Here is a 17467-nt window from a genome sequence, read left to right as displayed (position 1 = left end):
CACAAGCACACAGACAGGGGATGGGATACATAACACAGAAAAGCGGGTCCCTGGGATCACAGTCCCAGGGACAAGAAGTTGGGGGAGTAAGAAGCCTCCTTCCTTCCCAAAAGGATCCCAGAAGGGATCGCAAAACCCCACAGAGCTCCCATTCAAGCACTAACGGAGCCAAAACCAGCTGCTCCGGAACAGACCCTGAGCATTCATTCAGCACCAACATCCAAACTCGGAGCCGAAGGACCAGCGCTAGTGACCCACAGCCAGGCACCCAACAACCCCATCAGGGTGTTTCGCTCCCAGCACCTGCCGGGGGGCCGTTCACTCCTTCCTCAGAGACTTTCCGCTCCTCCTTTTCAGACCTTCTTCAAGTTTTGCTCCTTCCCACCCAGCTAGGAAGGAAAGGTGTCTGCTGAGCGCTCCACACCCCCAGCCGGGGGCCCCCACGGCAGAGCGCCCAGGACCGGGGCGCTGGAACAATTTGTGTAATGGGGGTGCTGAGAGCCATTGAACAAACTGTAAACCCTGCATGTGATGGAAACCACTTCCAGCCAGGGGGTGCGGCAGCACCTCCAGCACCCCTAGATCCAGCACCGATGAGCAGGGACCAGGAGCACCCAGGGGTGCACGCCCCAGGGAGACCCGCTGGAGGAGGGGGAGCAGGCGGCCAGCACAGGCTCAGGGAGCGGCACCCCCGGTGTGGGTCCCATTGCGGCTACAGGGGACAAGCCGCTCCCCGGGCGCGCTCGGGGGTCCCCGCGCCCCAGCCCGGGCTCCGTCCCCCCGCGCCCCTCCCGAGAAAGAGGGAGCCAGGGCGCAGGGAAGTTTTTTAGGTGGGGAGGGAGGAAGCCGACTCCAGACCTACCCGCTCCACATGCTGGCTCCGGCCCCCTCCCTCCCCGCGCTGCCCGCGGCCCCTCACTCCGGGCGCGCTGCTGCAGCCATCCCTACGCCGGGTTGGGGGCCAGCGGCGACTCCCCGGCCCCGCGCGCTGCGGCAATCCCGGGAACCGCTGCCCGCCGCGCGCCGCCGCTCCAGCCTGGCTCCGCCGCCGGGGGCGGGGGGAAGGGGGGATGGAGGTCACATGACCTCTGGGCGGCTCCAATTGCAGCATGCACGTCCCCCTCCCCGAGCCTCATGTGACTGATAATTCAGCACCGAGCCCGGACCTCTCCCCAGGCTCGCCACCCACAGGCTCGCCTGTCATCCACGCGCCGGGCATCCTGCAACTCCCCTGCACAGACACTGGCGGTGCATGGAGCGCAGCCTCCCCGCCCCCGCCCCCCCTCTCCATCACAGGGACCCCCCCAGACTCAAAAATCACTGCAACAATCGTGCCTGGAGACTGAGATCTGCCCGTGGAGGATGGAGGAGAAAGATCCCTGCTCCCCAATTGTATGGGCTGGCTTGAAAATTCAGCAGGCAGGGTCTCCGCTCTCCCTTCCTTGCACCCAGCACAAACGCTGACAGCGCAGATTGTTTCCTTGGGCGGGTTCCCTGGAGAGAAGGATGCTAATGAGGAAGATCAATGGGGAGGCCTGGCTGACAGCAGCCTGGGCATTTTGACTTCATCCAGAGGTGCTGGTGCTGCTGCCGCACCCCCAGGCTTGAAGTGGTTTCTGTCCTACACAGCATTTACAGTTCGGTTCAATGGCTCTCAGCACCCCTGGCTTCGTCTGTGTGCTCTGGGATAAACCATGAGACTGAATAATGATGATGCTTTGTTCAGACGTCCCTGCTGGGAGACAGTGGCAAATGCAAATGGCAGGCATTAAAGCAGAATTGTGTGGGTCTTTCCCTCCCCTCCACCCCCAGTTTAGGACTCAATTCTGCGGCTAATCCGTGCATGACACTTTCATTGACCTCCCTGTATTATGCAAGGAAAGCATCTGCAGAGTCAGGCCCATAACTGCAGAATGGTAATTACATTATAGAGTTACTGTATTTCTTAATATCTCAGGTTTCTCCACACCCATTGCAAGGGCCGAATTGGACAGTTTAGTAGCCCAAGAATCTAGTCTACACCATCTACACTTTCCAGACCTAGAGATATGACCCAGCTCCTCCTCCCTGAGCTGAATTCCATGGAGTTTAGTGTCTTTAAGAGGAAACTTTAAAAACCAAGAGCTTGTCTGCTCTGGATGGACAGTCAAAGCCCTGTGGTGTCGCTGATTCCCCTTACAGGCCAACAGCAGAATTTGAACTCAAGGTCCTTCAGCACTAAAAGCACGAGCGAATGCTTGAGCAAAAGGACTATTAGCCGGGCAAATGGGCAGTCTCTCTGGCTGGCTGTGGTATTTATATGACCCACATCACCATAGCAAATGAGCATCTCAACCCTCACCGTCTTTAATGTATTTATCCTCACAACACCGCTGTGAGCTAGTGCAGTGTTATTTTATTATCACCATCGTACAGATGGGGAACTGAAGTACAGCGAGTATGTCTACAAGGCAAAACAACAGCAGTTGAAACTCTCAGAGCCCACGTCTACAGACTTGGGCTCACACTACAGAGCTAAAAATAGCTGTGTGGCTGTTTCAGCTTGGGCTGGAGCTCAGGCTCTGAAACCCACCCCTCCCCACCTGGGCCTCAGAGTCCAAGCCCAAGCGTCTACACCAGGGTGGCCAACCTGATCGTGAGAAGGAGCCAGAATTTACCAATGTACATTGCCAAAGAGCCACAGTAATACATCAGCAGCCCCCCATCAGCTCCCAGCGCCTTCTACCCACCGGCAGCCCCACCGATCAGCGCCTCCCCCTCCCTCCCCTCACGATCAGCTGTTTTGTGGTGTGCAGGAGGCTTGGGGGGGGCGGAGGGAGGAGCGAGGGCACGGCAGTCTCGGGAGGGCACGGGAAGGGGTGGAGTGGGGGCAGGGCCTGTGGCAGAGCCAGGGGTTGAGCAGTGAGCAACCCCCTGCACATTGGAAAGTTGGTACCTCTAGCTCCAGCCCCGGAGTCGGTGCCTACACAAGGAGCCGCATTTTAACTTCTGAAGAGCCGCATGTGGCTCCGGAGCCACAGGTTGGCCACTCCTGCTCTACACGGCTGTTTTTAGCACCCTTGCACAAGCTTTGTGAGCTCAAGTCTGCAGACCCAGGCTCTGAGACACACTGCCACAGGTTTGGGTTTGTTTGTGCTTTTTGGGGGGGAGTGGAGGAGGGTTGTGCCACACAGGGCCGGCTTTAGCAGGTGCGGGGCCCCACGCCGGGACGCGAATTGTCTCGCACCCCCCCACACCCCAACTCCGCCCCGGCCCGCCCCGACTCCGCCCCCTCCCTGCCCCATTGGATCCCTCCCCAAATCCCTGCCCTGGCCCCACCCCCTGCCTCACCTCCTCACTGCCCCATTGGATCCCTCCCCAAATCCCCGCCCTGGCCCCGCCTCTTCCCCAAGCACGCCTCATTCCTCCTCCTAACCCCTCCCTCCCAGGCTTGCGCTGATCAGCTGTATGGCGGCGCAAGCGCTGGAGTGAGGGGGGAGAAGCAGGACGCCGCTTTTTTTTTTTTTTCCGCTCCGCCGGCAGCCCCGGACGTTGCGGGGCCCCATTCCGGGGAATCGGCCGAATCGGCTTAAAGCTGGCCCTGCACATAGAGATCCCCAGAAGGACTATGTGACTTGCCCAAGCTCATACAGGATGCCTGTGGCGAAGCAGGAATTGATTCCAGCTCTCCCACAGCCCAGGATAATGCTCCAGCCATTAGGTCATCCTTCCTCCCAGTGGCTGGTGGTTATGTTCTGTAGATCAGGGAGGAGGGAGGTGTAACCCACAGATCAGTAGGTGATACTGGCACTGTTGTAAGTGGTAAGTAGTTGATTCATGTCCTTGATCAAATTTCCTACTATTGTTGCATTGGGTGCCACCCTCCCATCCCAGCGAGGACTGAAACACTTCTGCTTGCCTGAAGGCCTGTTCCTGCAGTCCTCACTTAGGCAGAATCACCATGCACCCCATGACATGGCAAGGTGAAGAGGGAATCAGGGTTTATGTTCATGCCACTATAAGTGGTTCGGCTCAAACAAGCCTGTGAAGCCAGTATTTGTATTTAAAGTCTGGAAGACGAGTTAAATTTTGTTTAAATTATGTTATTGCCTAGGTACTACAAGCATCATTACTGTATATATACACATTATTATGTGTATTACAACTAACTTCAGGGCCCTCTTGTGCTATGCACTGTGCAAACACATAGCAAAAGGCAAGCCCTACTACAAAAAGCTTGCAATTTGAATAGACAAGACCAGGGCCGGCTCCAGGCACCAGCTTAACAAGGAGGTGCTTGGGGCGGCCAAGGGAGAGGGGCGGCACCTGCGGCAATTCGGGGGCGGCAGGTCCCTCACTCCCTCTAGGAGCGAAGGACCTGCCGCTGAACTGCCGCCGCCAATCGCGGCTTTTTTTTTTTTGCTTGGGGCGGCAGAAATGCTGGAGCCAGCCCTGGACAAGACACACAGGCAGAGCTATCATCCTCATTTTACAGATGGAAAACTGAGGCACAGACAGAGTAAGTGATTTGCCCGAGGTCACATGGGGTCTGTGGCAGAGCCAGTCACTTAATCCAGATCTCCTGAGTCCCAGTATAATGCCTTAATCCCCCAGCACTCCCCACATTAGGACATGAGCTGAAGACCTCCTCAAACTTGTGTATGGTGTAACAGAGGAGGGACAATGGGATCTGGATCAACTGGACTACGGGAAAATACTACAGTTGAAAAGAGGCAGACTATTAATGCATGGGCTGTCCTTTGCTACCTCTCTTGTACTCTGCCCCCGCCCCCCATAGCCTATGCCCATCATCAGCCCCCCTTGAATGCCCTTTCAGCCCGCCCTCAGGCAAAGCCAAGGCACCTAGCCACTGTTAGCTCCACCCCCTCCCTCAGACCTGCTGAATCCCCTCAGAGTTGGCTCATTACCAGCCTCTTCTCCCCCACCATTGCTGCCTACCTCTCCATCGCTGTGGGCTCCTCTTGGCCCCATGGCTCACACACAGGGCATTCGGATGTGAGGGCAGCAGCTCTCCAGGTATCAGTGGCCCTGGCCCCTGTCTCACTCCTGGACGGGTAACTGAAGGCAGACGGACTGTACACAGTGGTCCCTGGGTCCATTGCCAACTGCAGCTGGTGATGGCGCGCGGTGGGTGACGGGCGCGATCACGTGGTGAAGCTCCTCACAGGAGTCCATGTCACCCACACAGAGTGGAGAGGGTGTTGCTCAGTGGGCTGCCCTGTGCTGCTATATGTTCAGGATCCATTCAGGCCAAGGTCTGTGAACAGACAGCAGGGCATCACTACGGGCATTGTCAACAGTGGCCCGGAAGCCCCAGAGCTCTGCCTGTCTCCCCCGCCTAGCAGCAACAGCGTGGGCCACAGTGGCTCTAACCTTTGCTACCTCCAAGAAGCAGCTGGGAGGAGGGGAAAGTATCTTCAGCTCAGCCAGGCAGCCCTTAACTTACAACTCCATGTAATAATTAACTCCCAGGGGCTGGCTGTCAGAATGAAGGATCCTGGGACTTGGAAGGGAAAATGCTTCTAGGAAACTGGCAAAGACAAGAAGAAAGACACTTGAGGGGGGAAGGCGCATTAGAACAGAACTGGTTCGGGAACACCTTGCTGGGTGTTCTGCCTCCACACAGCTGCTGGTGCTGTCACGGTGTCCCCCAGCTTCCAAGGATGGGCAGCTCGGGAGAGAGGCAATAGGACAAACGCTGGAGCCCTAAGCACCCAAACAAGCTGGAGTGTGAGGGTGGGGAACAGCAAGGAATGTACAGCAGAGAGCAAAGATCAACAGGTCTCATGCAGACACTCCTGGGTTTCGGGCCACAGGTGAGGTACATTTTCCTCTCCTCCTCCTCATTCTTCAATGAAAAATAACTTGGACAGAACATTTCTGGGCAGCTTCTAGGTACACAAGAAAAGTTACCAACATGGAAAAGTGTTCAATAAAAACCAAGTGTTCAATACCATCCCCCCTCAGAGGGCCCCATTGTAGTATCTCACACTCCCACCAACCATCTTATCTTCATTCCCCACCTTCCTACTTACCCCCCACACACACCCCTCCTCCTCTCCAATCAACCCCAGGTCTCTGCTGAGCTCAGTTACTCTTGGCTCCCAGCGCTGCCTGCCTCTCTCAGTAACTTGTTCCATAGGCTCATTCCTCTTAGTGGGAGAGAGTTCTGCAAGTCCCCTTGTCTCCTCTCACCACTGAGAGCCATCTTTCCAGCAACATTGATCCTTCCCAGAATGCCGAAAGCCTCCATCGGACACCCCCGTGTCCTGTTCCTCTTTCTCAATGGGACGAAACCCAAATCTCTAATCTTTTCCCTTTGATTTCTTAAACCCATTAAAACCCTGACTGCCATCTGTTGCATTTAATCATCTCCCCCCATCGAGCTCTGTATTTCTAATGTGCCCGTCACTAGGGGATCCAGTAGCGTAGCTAGCGGGGTGCAGGAGAAGCAGCCACTTCCCCTCAGCACATTTCCCAAAAGAGGCGCCTGCCGGGCCGGCGCTGGGGGCAGCACGGCCGGAGGAGCCATGGGGGGGGGGGGCGGCAGGCGCGGCTGGAGGAGCGAGGGGGCCGGCTCCTCGGCCATCGCACCCCACACGGCCCCAACATCGCTGCAGGCGCAGCCACCTCCTGGGGCAGCTCAGGGCTCGGCGGCCAAGCGCTCCCCGCCCCGAGCGCTGGGATCCGCCCGCAGCGCGGGGCCGGGATCGGCCGGGGACAGGCGGCGGTGCAGGACAGAAGGTGAGCGGCGGGGGTCCGGTGCCTTGCACTGGGAGGTCCCCTCCGGGCGAGGGGCTCCCTGGGGCCGGGCCCGCAGGGCAGGGGCACAGGCCGCGCTGTCTGGACCGGGGGCCCTGGCGCGGCGCAGGAGCCTGGAGCCCGGGGCGGGGGGGACGGGACCCCGCGGGTGGGGCCGGGCGGCGCAGCCCAGCGGGGGACACCTGCAGAGTGGGCTGGGCAGGAGAGACTCTCCCGGGACCATGGGGGGACGGGGGTATCCGCACCCCCGGGAAGCCCGCAGGAGTCCTGAGCCGGGCCCCGGGGTTAATCTGGGGGCGAAATGGGAGGAGCCAAGGGGGGTGGCGTGGCCAGAGGAGGAGCCAAGGGGGGGCACCTTTTTTATGTTTGCTCCCCCTACACTTAGACCCTGGCTACGCCACTGAGGGGATCTGAGGCCTGGTCTACACTTAAAATGTAGTTCGCCACAGCTACAGTGCTCAGGGGCATGAAAAATCCACGTCCCTGAGTGCCATAGCTACGCTGACCTAACCCTCGGGGTAACCACAGCTAGGTCGATGGAACAGTGCTTCCCTTGACCTAGCTACCATCACTTGGGGGGGCAGCGATGGAAAAACCCCTTCCGTCGCTGTAGGTTTTGGCTCTGCTATAGGGTTATGCCGGCATTGCTGCGGCTCCATAGCTACACCACTGTAGCCCCCGCGATGTGTGCTTGTCCCATGTGCCCAGCTACACACACAGTATCCCAGAGGGGGCCCAACAGGTGCCCGATTCACTAACATTATTGCTGCTTTTTTGGAGCCCAAGGGCCAGATTTTCAAAGGTATTTAGGAGTCTAAAGATGCAGATAGGCAGGCAGGCGCCTAATGGGATTTTCGCCTAAGCAGGTTAGATGCCCAAGTTCCACTGAGATCAGTGGGAGCTGGGCATTGACTACTGAGAATGCCACGAGGTGCCGGCCTTTCTGGATCTTTAGACTCCTAAATACCTTTGAAAATCTGGCCCTACTTCCTCAGCCGGTACCCAGGAGCAGCTCCCACTGAGCCTATGGCCAATCTGCAGCGGCTGGGGAATCAGGCCTTTGTTTTGTATTTTATCCTTCTGCTAACACTGCACAGCACCTCGTTTGTCCAATTCACTGCAGCCCGGCCCTGCCTTGATGCTTCCAATTATTTCTCCACTAAAACACTCAAATCCACCTTTCTGCTTCATGCCCTGAAGTCTTCTCGTTCTCTCTCTCCTCCCCCCAGGGCCGGCGCAACCCATTAGGTGACCTAGGCGGTCGCCTAGGGCACTACAATTTGGGGAGCGGCGACCGCGGCGGTATTTCGGCGGTGGGACCTTCCACCGCCTCTGTGGGGAGCGGCATTTCGCAGCGGGACCTTCCGTCACCTTGGGCGGCAGAAAAGCTGGCAGTACTCCTGCCTCCCCCACACCCTCTATGACTGTGGTAAGTGTCTAGTTCCACCCCATCTGCCCTACACCTATAACCCGTCATAGGAGCAGGTCGCAACACTGTTCCTACATTTAGTGAGGGGATGACCGGACCTGTGTGCCACACCCAGGCTACCTAGCCTTAGTCACAATCTGCAGTGACCCCATACCTTCACCAGGTGACTTCCCCACAGCACAGACTGTGTGGTAACCTGACACACATACACCATGAGACTAGCAGAAATTGCAGATGAAAAGGAAAGGTTCTCATCCCCTTTTTAGTTCTGTTTCTTGTGTCCTAGATTTCAGTCCCTAAACCATAATCATAGAATCACAGAAATGTAGGGCTAGAAGGGACCTCAAGAGGTCATCAAGTCCAGCCTCCTGCACTCAGACAGGATCAAATAAGCCTAGACCATCTCTGATGGATGTTTTTCCAACCTGATTTTAAAAACTTCCAAGGACGGGGATTCCACAACCACCTTTGGAAGCCAATTCCAGAGCTTAACTACCTGTATAGTTAGAAAGTTTTCCTACTGTCTAACCTAAATCTGCAGATTACACCCATTACTTCTTGTCCTGCCTTCAGTGGACATGGAGAACAATTGATCATCATCCTCTTTATAACAGCTCTTAACATATTTGGGTCCTCTTCTTTTCTCAAAACTAAACATGCCCAGTTTTTTTTAACTTTTCCTCATAGCTCAGGTTTTCTAAACCTTTTATCATTTTTGTTGCTCTCCCTTGGACTCTTGGTAATTTATCCACATCTTTCCTAAAGTGTGTGCCCAGAATTGGACACAGTACTCCACCTGAGACCTCACCAGTGCTGAGTAGAGCCAGACAATATCTCCCTTGGTCCCCAATCTATGGTTCTGCATCTTCCTCCATTCCAATGCTCTGCTCTCCTGCACGCACGTGACACACACACTCCTCTGCCTATGAGCTAGGTATAAATGTCCAGGAACCCAATGTTTGCTGTAATCAAGGTGCAACTCTGTCCTTGGTAACAATAGTAGCTGTTTGAGCCAGGTCATGCTGACCAGCACCAGCCAGACCCTCCACTTCCAGGGCACCGAGATCCAATGCAGCCCAGTTCTGGGAAGTAAGAGCGTGGTTGTCAGAACTGACCCTGTTATCGCTGACTCAGTTTCACCTTCCCAGATCAGGCCAGGAGGGACCCAGGGGCCAGAAATCCTAGTAAAGAGGCTCCTAGTAAAGGGGCTGAGGGTCCCAGGCTGGGAACTAGAGGCAGCCCAGAACCAACAAACCCAGACAGGATGTTATTGCCATGAAAATAAGAGAATGAAAACAAGGGCCTGGAAATCCAGGCTCCTGCCGCCCACTCCCTCCCTCCCCGCCTCAGCCAGCTGTGTGGAATGTTTGCACAACTGGCTGGACTGTTTTTCATGAGAATCCTCCTGGGATCCCTGGATCGGGATCTCAGATTTCAGAGGAACCAGCTAGGGGAGGTCAGCAAAAAGGAATCCGCTGTCACTACAAAACAACTGCACCCCCTCCATGGCGTCAGGATGAAAGAGCCAATCTGGGATGACAGACAGAGTTCAAGAGCAAAAGTCCCAAATGAAGCTGCCGGAAGAGAAGGGGACTGGTGCAGTTGTGACACCAGTGCCACATTGTTAATGTGGATGCTGGCCAGAAACTGCCTTGTATTAGCACTGAAGAGAGACCTACCAACGCGCTAGTGCTTCCTGCCAGCTCAGAGCTGTGCAGAGGCTCCAGAGAGGGAACTGGGATCTTGCTCACAGAGCCATGTGGATGTTTTTGCAGGGATTAGTCTGAACCCAGGAGTTAAAGCAGCTTGAAAGAGGAGGGGGAGCGGGGAGGAAGCACTGCTTACCCAAACCTGGGAGAGAAGGAGGAGTGAAGGAGAGAGAGCTGCACTGTCCCCCCGGCCCCCACACACACTTAACATAATCCTTTTCTGAACCTTTCCTTCCATATTAGGTTCAGACAAAGGTGGAAGAGAGGAGGGTTGGATTTACAGTAAGGAACTGAACTGGGAGGTACGAGATCTAGGTTCATTTTCCAGCTCTGCCACAGACTGATGGGCTAGTTGCTTTGGTCCGGATTTGTAATGGTATGTAGGCATCTAATTCCTGTTTATTTAAATGGGAGTCAGGTGCCCCTTTGTAAATACCTTTACAAATCTGGCCCTTAGGGTATGTCTACACTTTATGCTACAGTGATGCAGCTGCACTGCATCAGCTGTGCCGCTCTAGCGCTTCAGTGTAAAGTAGACGCTACCTACGCCGATGGCAGGGGTTCTCCCATTGGTACTGGTGTAGATACTCCACCTCCCGAGAGGTGGTAGCAAGACCAATAGGAGAATTCTCCCATCAACCTAGTGCTGTCTACACCAGGGCTTAGGCTGGTTTAACTGCATCGCACAGGGGTGTGGATTTTTCACACCCCTGAGTGACGCAGTTATACCAAGCTCATTTCCTAGTGTAGACCAGGCCTACGTTGATGGAAGAATTTGTCCATTGACCTGGCACTGTCAACACCAGGGGTTAGGTCGGTGTAGCTACATCTCTCAGGTGTGTAGATGTGTCATAGCTATACCGATGTGAGTCTCTAGTGTAGACCAGGCCTTAGTCTCTCTTTGCCTCAGTGCCCATCTGTAAAAGGGAATAATAATGCTTCCTTTGTTTGTCAGGCTTTTTGGACTGCAAGTTTCTGGCACAAAGGTGGATTTCTTACTCTGAGTTGGTACATGTCTTTATATCAAAACTGGAGGCCTTTCTGGAAGATATCCTTTAGCTAGAATGACCAGATAGCAAGTGTGAAAAATCGGGACAGGGTAATAGGTACCTTTATAAGAAAAAGCCCCCAAAACCGGGACTGTCCCTATAAAATCGGGACATCTCGTCACCCTACCTTTAGCCCAACACAAGATGTGAAGAACGCAGGAGGTATCATTCTGTAGTATTTTTTATGAAGGTGGTGAGTATCTGTATCTGTTTGATTACTATCATGCTGTCTGCTACAGGGGTGCCAGGAGTTAACTCAGTCCTGGGTGGATTTACATATCTGCAGGAAATTCAACACTGCATATCTGCGGGAAGGCAGACAGTGGCTTTGGATAACCCCAGTCTATACAGGTATCAGTTGCTTTGAAGGTCTCCCCACCAAACTCCGATCAACAGGCTGGCTAGTAACCCCAGGGCGGGATCCAAGCTCCCCGTCAATGTTCCCCCTTGTCATCCCTGGGGCTGCAATAACTGGGGAGTCTCATCCTTTTCGAGCACTGGGGTCAGTCACAAAGACCATCGGTCACTTTGGACAAGCAGCTCCCTCCTGCCATCCCAGGCCACACTCCCCCCCACCTGCACCCACCCCCGCCCAGACTAGAGAAGGAACAGAACCCAGGAGTCCAGACTTTTCCTGGGAAACCATTCCCCACTTCAAAGTCCCTAGGCACAGCAAGGCCAGGGCCCCCTCGTTTCCCATTGATTTCCATGCTCAGCAGCTCACAAGGTCTGGCCCAGCTCAGAGACTCTCAGCCTGAGGAACAGTCTCCCACAAGGGAAGAGCTGGGAGCCCCATTGCTGGGACCTTTCCAAACACACTGGAGACAGCTCTGGAGAAGCCCCTCCCCGGTCTGAGAGCGAGGGGCTCCTGGGGGCTGTTTGCAAATCCAATCTCCTTTGGGAGAGATTCTCTCCCCCTCTTTCTGCCTCTCCCCAGACAGACAGGGAACGCCACAGAGGAACCGTAATGCCACTCACTTGCTCTGGTGATGGAGCGATGGATGGAGGATGTTCAGTGTCATCCCTCGCCCTTCTCCTCACTCTCCAAGCCCAAGGCAGGCTGGAGAGGGTGGTGATGACCAGAGGAGTTACCCTGCCAAGCCAGGGCGATCGAATGGCTGTGAAAACAAGAGTCTGTCTTATTGCCAAGGGACGGAGAAACTTGGCCAGCAGCACGGGGTGCAGAACACTGCCCTAGTGCGGGGGTGACAGCGCCTCCAGGATCCTCACATCCCAGCACTTTACACACCTTCCTGGAGCCTCCCAACCCCCCGGGCTGTCGGGAGTGTGCTCTGCTGTAGTGACTGGACCAGGGGATTGGGAGTCAGGACTCCTGAGTTCCATTGCTGGGTTTCCCACTGGTTCCATTGCTGGTTGTTTTCCTTTTCCTGTGGGACTTTGGGCAAGTTGCCCCCCCCCCAATGTCTCTGTCCCCAGCAGTCAAATGGGGATTTAATACTTTCCCGCTAGTGGAAAATGCTGGGAGAATCCCCCAGCAAAAGCTGCTCTCACAGTGCTAAGCAGCATCTGACCATTAAAGGTCGGAGTGCACTGCCCAGGAGGAGGAGTGTTTGGCTCTGGGGTTTCACTTCAGCCCAGTCTATAGAGAGGGGCCCAGCCATGGAGTTTGGCTCAAGAAGACCAATTCTCCAATTTGTTAAGGGCGTTTTGAATTCCAGTCCTGTGCTCCAAAGTGCTTGGTGTCATTTGCAAATTTTAGAAGCATACTCTCCACTCCATTTTCCAAATCATTAATGAAAATATTGAATAGTACCGGGACCCCGGACTGATCCCTTCTGGACCCACTAGGTACACCCTCTTTGTTGGACAGCCAAACATGGAGAAGGGCTCTTGGAGTATGAGCTTTCAACCAGCTCTGCACCCACATTACACTAATTGCATCTAGACCACATTTCCCTAGTTTGCTTGTGAGAATGTCCTATGGGACTGTGTCAAAAGCCTTAGTAACACAAAGATAGATCACATCTACTGTTTACCCACCTCCACTAGGCCCGGCGTAGCCCTGCCAAAGAAGGAAATAGGATTGGTTTGGAAAGATTTGTTCTTGACAAGTCCTAAGAACCAAATTATCCTGTAGGTGCTGATAAACTGATTGTTTAATAATGTATTCCAGTATCTTTCCAGCTATGGAAGTGAGGCTAGCTAGTCTGTAAGTCCCAGGGTTCACTTTGTTCCTTTTTAAAGATAGGTCCTGTCTTGTTAATGGATGGGAAGATGTTCTTTTTCAGGGATCTCAGCCGAGAACTGGGGCACAGCACCTGGTTTGTTAAGGCCACAAAAATGGAGGTAGGAACCTCTTCTCTCCTGCTGGCAAAGAACCCCAGGTACCTAAAGGACAGGGACTCACATCCCTGAATGGGCTTTAAAAAAGGCAATGGTTAAAAAATTTGGCCCCAACCATTTCTTGTTTCCGCAGACTAGACATTTTAGCAAACTTTAGAATTCCTTGGTGCTAAACACCATGAAACTCCCCTTTCTCCTTCACAGAGGGCTTTAACGCCCCTTATCTCACTCAGGCTCACGATTGCCCAGAGTTTGAGAATTGTCCCTGTTCCCACTGGACAGATGGGGCGGACCCTGAGGTACAGAGAAGGGAAGTGACCTACCCAAAGGCCTACACAGGAAGGCGGTGGCAGAGCCAGAAAGAAAAGCCACCTGACTCCTGTTCTAACGGACAACAAACCCCCCAGAGGCAGGGATAGAGCCCAGGAATCGAGATGGTGGGGAAATTTCATTGAAACCATTTCTGTCAGAAAATCCCATTCAGACTAAACCAGTTTGTTTCTTGAAATCATAACAAGTGGGATGAAAGTTCTTTGCAAAAATATTTTGTTGCAAAACAAAAGCATCTCCTGTTTGTCACAGTGTGTTAAATTGTCTCGTCGCACACAAAGAGGAGACACTTAGATCTCGAAAATTAGATAAGATGCTTCAGTCTGAGCTAAGTAGTTGCTGCTCTTAACAATTTCAAAATAAAAAATACAAATAAAATAGAATATTTCAGCTATTCTATTATGTCATAATCTGATCTGAGTAAACGTGATAGGACACCTCATATTATGCACTACTCCCAGTGATACTCTCCAATGGATCCCCATCCTCCACCCACCGTGAGGTAGGTAGGAGCGGATCATTATTATCTCTACTTGAAAGAGGGAGAAGCTGAGGCTGAGAAAGGAGAATTGACTTGTCTTAGGTCACACAGCCAGTCAGTGGCAGAGTTGGGAATGGGACCCAAGAGCCCTGATTTTCAAACTAACCATCGGATCTTGAATTTCATACATTGATGTCCTGAATAAAGTGCTCTCAGATGAGCTCCAGACCAGCAACAGTGCACAGTAATTATTCTGCAAGTATTTTAGGAGAACCGGAATGTTAGAGAGAATCATGAACTGCTCAGAGACAATTAATGCAGAGAGGCAGCAAAATTCGTCAAACATATGACTGGTTATGACTTATTTACTTGGTCTTAAAAGAGAACAACAAGGACCTGAGTCTCCTCCCTGTCAATAACCCCCTGCTCAGCCAATCAGGGTAGAGACTGAGGACGGGAGGCTGAGGGTTCTCACCAGAGAGCCCAAAGGATGGCCCAGGTCACTGGTGGGGATCACTGCCCGAGCACTATTTCAGCCCCATATTTTTGGGTGGACCTCCCACCATGGGAGCTGCAGAGCACTCCCCCACGACACACACACACACACACACACACACACACACACACACCCCTCCTGGTGTTGGGAGGGGAACAGGAGAAGGGCGTTGGGAGGGGAACAGGAGAAAGGTGTTGGGAGGGGAAAAGGGGAAAGGACAAAAGAAGCAAGAGAAGAAGAGAAAGGAGGGAGGGATGGAGGAAAAGATGAAACAAAAGGGACAAACCCTAATGTCCCCAGTGATTCTAAGGGACAAAATTCTAGGTGCGGAATAAAATTCTGCCTCCTTAAGCTGGTGTTTTCCACGCCTAGAATTCAACTGTCACCAGATGGATCAGACTGAACAGGTTTCAAACCTCGAGGAGGCTCTTACCTTCTAAACAGGGACGTCTGTTTTCTGGTAAAATCCGTAAAAGGAAAGGAGAAAACTCGAAAGAGGTTCCTCCTCGTGCTCACGTACGTGAACCCGTATACTCTCTCAGTCCTCAAAGAGAGACCTCGAGAAGGAGACTTGCTGAAGCAAAGCCACAGGGGTCTCTGAGGTTTCCCTGGCCCCTTGCCCCTGTCCTGCTTGGCTGATGTCAGCATCTTTCTGTGAAGTCACCACCTCCCCACCACCTTTGACCAATAGTCTGAGGTCCTGCAAAAGGCCTTTGTGATGTCACTTCCACACCCCTTCCTTGCTGTGCTAATGTCTTGCTGCTGGCCAGGCACTTTGGAGGTTTGAGCTACTCCCTGTGGATCACCCCACTCAATGAGTGTTCATTCTAGGAAGCAAGCAGGCTAGACAGTAAAACATCAGACACTGCTCCCAATGCTACACTCAGTTTTTCAGAAATTTGTAGACTTTATGGCCAGAAGAGACCATTAGAGCATCTAATCTGACCCCCTGCATATCACAGGCCTCCGGTATGACACAATAGCTACTTTTTGGGCAAACACATTCCAGAAAGGCATCTAGTCTTCATTAAGTGACATCAAGAGATGGAGAACCCACTACTTTCCTTGGTAGCTTATTCCTGTGGTGAATCATCCTCGCTGTTGAATATTTGTGCCTTATTTGTAATATGAATTTGTCTCTTTTCACCTTCCAGCCATTGGATCTTGTTATGCCTTTCTCTGCTAGATTAAAGAGCCCTTTAATACCCAATCTTTTCTCTCCATTAAGGCACTTCAACACTTCAATGAAGTCACCTTTCAATCTTTTTTTGATAAGCTAAAAAGGTTGAGCTCTTTCAATAGCTCACTAGAAGGCATTTTTCTCCAGCCCTCAGAACATTTGGTGGCTCTTTGCTGCCCCAGCTCCAATTTAACAACATCTTTTTTAAACGAGGACACCAAAACTGGATGCAGTATTCCAATATCAGTCTCACTGAAGCCGTGTCACCTCCTGTGACGTTATTGACATAATCTGTAACTGTATAGATCACAGTTGCAACCACTGTTATATATTTGCAGCCAATATTGTATAAAGTTGTCGTGTAAGGGGTCTATGGAGAGGTTATCATTGTCTGATTATAATTATGCTAGCTGTATGTGTGTATCATTTTTGTAGTTGAAGTTATGAATATTGGCTCTATACTGTCTATATTTCAAACTTGTGCTATGCTTCCGGGGAGCACCCGAGACAAGTTGGTGTCAGCTCTACCTAGCCTGCTTGATGGCCCATTAAGGACCATCAGCTATACAATCGATACACCTTGTGACTCAGCAAGGTACGCAGGGACCTGCCTATGGACAGAACTCTAAGGTTTTTCTATGCCACGTGCTGGATAGAGTGTCCTTGGGACAAAGAAAGCAAAGACCACATGGCAAGAGACTATAAAAGGCTGATGCCTTGCCTCCATCTTGTCTTCAATCCTGCTTCATACCGCTGGAGGGACTTTGCTACAAACTGAAGCTCTATACAAAGGATTGAATGACCCATCCCAGCTGTGGATGTACTCCAGAGACTTGATTTGAACCTGCAGTTTATTCTATCACTGCTACAAGCCTGAACCAAGAACTTTGCCATTACTGTATGTAATTGATTCCATTTAACCAATTCTAGCTCTCATCTATATCTTTTTTCCTTCATGAGTAAACCTTTAGATTTTAGATTCTAAAGGATTGGCAACAGCGTGATTTGTGGGTAAGATCTGATTTGTATATTGACCTGGGTCTGGGGCTTGGTCCCAGGTTCGATCCTGCCCGCTGACGACCGAGGTCTATCCGTGTTATAAGTGGGGGGTTGAAACATTATTAACATGAACTGTGACCGTATAGATCATTGCTGCAACCAAGGTCCTATTGTTGCACCAAATCTTGTACGAAGGAGGTCATGTGACGTGTCTATGAAAAGGTTGTAATTTGCTGCTTATGATTATGCTCTCTGTATGTGTGTATCATTTTTGAATTTGAAGTTATGAGTATTGGCTATGCACTTGTATCTCAATGTGTTTGATTTTAAGTAGCATTAGTGAAGCATTTGGTCAGTTTCTTGAGAAAGGAATTTTCAGATTAAGTGCCCAAACAAGAATCACTTAACTCACAGTGGACCTTGGGAGACTCCAATCCACGTATGAGAAGCCTTCCTGGGAATGTTCAAGGTGGAATGTGAGCAATGGCTGCTCTACCTGTAAAGAACTGAGTCATACATGGACTTGCCCATGTGACTCCAAACTCCACCTTGCTGCTGTGATTTTCCACAGTAAGAACAAAGGGGTCCTTCCACAGGACAGAGGATATAAAAGGCCCTGGAAACCCCTCCATTTTGTCTTCAATCCTGCTTCTTACCTCTGGAAGAACTTTGCTACAAACTGAAGCTCTGAACAATGGACTGAATGACCCATCCAAATCTGTGGATGT

General features: G+C 52.3%; 1 protein-coding gene across 3 annotated transcripts in view; it reads right to left on the bottom strand.

The window, feature by feature from the left end:
- Positions 1 to 5099, bottom strand: part of RAB3IL1 (RAB3A interacting protein like 1) — a 34479-nt gene extending 29380 nt beyond the window's left edge. For 2 of the 3 annotated variants that reach the window (XM_024197952.3, XM_024197959.3), the window contains exon 1: positions 863 to 892. In XM_024197952.3, coding sequence (XP_024053720.1) covers positions 863 to 873 — 11 coding nt within the window. In that variant the 5' untranslated portion in view covers positions 874 to 892. Of the gene's footprint in view, positions 1 to 862; positions 893 to 4938 lie in introns of those variants that run through there. The other variant, XM_029911235.1, reaches the window with a different exon arrangement.
- Between the last annotated feature and the right edge of the window lie 12368 nt (positions 5100 to 17467).

The sequence above is a fragment of the Terrapene carolina genome, unplaced genomic scaffold (genome assembly GCF_002925995.2).
Source record: "Terrapene carolina triunguis isolate 2854851 unplaced genomic scaffold, T_m_triunguis-2.0 Scaffold90, whole genome shotgun sequence".
Taxonomy (NCBI): domain Eukaryota; kingdom Metazoa; phylum Chordata; order Testudines; family Emydidae; genus Terrapene; species Terrapene triunguis.
Note: the sequence above shows the minus strand (reverse complement) of the source record. Positions and strands in the feature narration are given on the sequence as shown.